Raw genomic sequence first — 3,082 nt, 5'->3', positions numbered from 1 at the left:
GGGGGGGGGGCAGGGGTGGAGCCAGAAGGGGCAGAAAGGGCGGGGGGTCGGAAGAAAACCAAGTCGAGGATAAAATAAAGAATACAAAAGAAAGGCGAGCGAACGCCCGGCTGAGGGGCTGATGCGTTGGTAACGAGTCACGGCGGGAGTCGCGCGCGCTTTCAATCGATCCGGCATAAATACGAGCGCGGCTTTGGCGACTCCTAATTGCGAGTAACGAGCACAACACTCGCATAATTGCTCTGGTCGTATTCACGACTTACTTTACAACAATTTTTAAAAGCGTCAATATGCGAGTGACGGTCCGAAGGGGCGTTGCTGCTGGGCCGCAGCTGCGGGCGCGGCAGCATAGGCAGGGCAGGCAGGGCGCCAACCAAGCCGCCTGCGGCCCGAGCGATACTGTCCCGCCGAGCAGCCGCGGCCGGCGGGGAGGCTACCCGAAGGGCGCTCCACTCTGCATGCTCGACGGGTTGTATACACACAGCAAGGAAAACAACAACAAAGGAAAAAATCTTAAAATAAAAACCAAAATTTAGCATCCAGTTTAGTGGCGTCGGAAACGCTCACCTTTATACTTTTTTCGTTATTTCCCCTCTTTACTGAAAAATATAGGACCAGGTTTACAGGAAAATTTTCCAAGCTTTTTTGTAGTAAAATTACAGTATGAAATAGTAAATGTGCAAGCACTTTGCATCGATGTGGAATTGATCGCCATGCAAGAATGGGTTGTCGCAAATTTACAACATAATATATTGTAAATAAATAAAAATTACAACAAATGTTGTAATTTTACGAGGATAGTTTCCCTTTCGCAGCAGACTACTTACCCTGGCATGGTGGTGGCGGGCTGGTCGGCTGGCTGCTGCTCCTGGTCCTGACCCCCGATGTTGGCGGGGCGGCGCAGTGCGGTGACGGTGGCCACCGTGTGCTTGGGGTTCATGTCCACGCTTACGTTCCACTGGTCCGAGCTCGCCTCGGCGCCGAGGATGCGCAGGCCAGGCCTCGCGCGCGCCCTGCGAACAGAGAGAGCACAAAAACACACCGAGTCAGAGAGAGAGAGAGGCATGACTAAAGAGACAACAACTATTACGAAACTTACATAAAAATGTGAGTAACGGGGCAAAGAGTGTAAAGGCGGTTAGTGGGCAGGCGGGCGGCACGGTCGCGCTCTATGGTTGGCGGGGAGGAGGAGGCGGAGGAGCAGGAGGAGGAGGAGTCATGTGTTTGTGGAGGTGTTTTGCTCGCCTTGGGAGCGGGGCTCGGCCGGTGCGGCGGCGGGGACGGCCCGCAGCCAGGGCGGAGCCAGGGCGGCATCCCCGCTCCACAAACACATAGTGTGTGTTTACGGGCCGGTTTACGGAGCCGGCAGGGCAGGGCGGGCCCGGGCCGGCGGCACGGCCAAGGGACGGCGCCATCATCTCTGGGACCGGACCGTCCCGGGCACGGCCGGCCACGGCTCTCGAGAGCTATATCCACACAGGAAAACCAAAGTGTGTGAATATGCCGCACACTTGTGGCCGTGTGATTTTTTTTTTATTTCTGCAAGTGTGTGACATTCGAAGGGGAATTCACACCTTCACCGTACCAAGTGTGCGAATTTAAATTCACACACCTGAAGTGAGCGGAATTCGCACAAGGGTTTCCAACTAATGCAATAACAAGAAGGCCGCGACTTGCTTTTCAATTTCACTGTGTAACTTTTTCGTGGCTGTGACATTTCCTCGCCGTCCCACTATGTCCAACTTATTTTTCTGATACAGCCCCCAGGTTAGCTTATCTTGATACAATAGATAGTAACAACTTTGCTGAATGCAAGGGATTGGGATTCTGCTAATCGTTATAAAAGCATACTTTTCCCGGGAGCACGTTGTTCTCGGCATTGTCGGAGGGCCTGACTGACTCTGCGAGTCAGCCGCGTGTTCGCATAGTGGAAAACTCATTCGCTCGACAGCTCTGTGCCGCCCCCCCCCCCCCTTCTTCTCGCCTGCTCCCCGACGCGAACAAAGCCTTGTGCAACCCGTCCCCGCGCCTGGCATACGGACGTGCAAACTGCGTCCCATCCCCCGCCTCCCTGCCTGCAGTCCTAGGCTCCACAACAACAGTCTGCGTGCCTCAATATTTTAAGGTTTTCGCGAGCGACACGCCCACCGCGTGTTCGACTTCGGCCGCCCGCAGATAAAATGGAAAAGAGGGAACCCCGAGAAATGCGCTAACACATCCCGAGCGAACGCATGGTCGGCGGTCAACGCGGTGATGCCTCTGGCCGTAGCTCCAGCCTGGGCCTGGAGTAGTGCTGTGCGAATCAAGTTTTTTGATTCGAATCGAATCTCTTCAAATTTTCTTCGAATCGAATCTTTCTAAATTCGCGAAAGAATCGAATCGAATCAAATTTTGCCCCTCCCCCCTTCCTTAAATTCTCCCGATGAAAAAAATGACGTCGTGTCTGTGCTTCGTATGAAAAACCTGCATCTCATTGCCAGGGCGCTCTCACGCGGCTCGTGCGCTCTTTTTTAAAGTTGCATACTTAACCGGGAAGATTCGGTGGCGAATCGTGACCGATTCGAAATTTCGAACCTTTCGGGGTCGAATCGTTGTGATTCGGCTTTGACTCGGGCCCGATTCGATTCGATTTTGAACATTCGCTCAGCACTAGCCTGGAGCACCAGCCTTCCATACCCACAACGTAAGAGCCGCTCAGTGCTTGTTAGGCTTCGCGTGCGCTTAAGCGCGAACGCGAAAGCCTTTAGGTCTCGTCAGGATGTTTCCCGGTCAGATTTTCGTGTACCCCCTGAGTCATCAGCATCCACCGGCCAGGCGGGCGAGGCAGCGAGCGAGGCAGTGGCTCGGCGCGGGACAGGATGGGGGGGAGGGGGGGGCTTTTACGACTACTCGAGCGCTGTGCGGGCGGGTGTCGGGTTCAGCTTATCGCCATGAAGTGACCCTTCTTCTCTCTCACCTAAACGAGTATTAAAATTAATGTCGTATGGCGATAAATGTGTGGCTCACTCGAGCTCACTACATACTCCCTGTTTTTCTAAGATCAACAAAATTTAAATGGAATTTGTAGGCCGAAGATTAGCTT

The 3,082-nt window shown here is 53.7% G+C and overlaps 1 protein-coding gene across 1 annotated transcript in view; it reads right to left on the bottom strand.

Moving 5' to 3' along the window:
- The window catches only part of LOC127749787 (uncharacterized), a gene marked incomplete at both ends in the record, with an annotated part of 6,042 nt that extends 5,029 nt beyond the window's left edge, over positions 1 to 1,013 (bottom strand). Inside the window, 1 exon segment of the mRNA XM_052269466.1 lies at positions 828 to 1,013. Coding sequence (XP_052125426.1) covers positions 828 to 1,013 — 186 coding nt within the window.
- Between the last annotated feature and the right edge of the window lie 2,069 nt (positions 1,014 to 3,082).

This window comes from Frankliniella occidentalis, unplaced genomic scaffold, assembly GCF_000697945.3.
Source record: "Frankliniella occidentalis isolate FOCC.00 unplaced genomic scaffold, Focc_3.1 Scaffold93, whole genome shotgun sequence".
Taxonomy (NCBI): Eukaryota; Metazoa; Arthropoda; class Insecta; order Thysanoptera; family Thripidae; genus Frankliniella; species Frankliniella occidentalis.
Note: the sequence above shows the minus strand (reverse complement) of the source record. Positions and strands in the feature narration are given on the sequence as shown.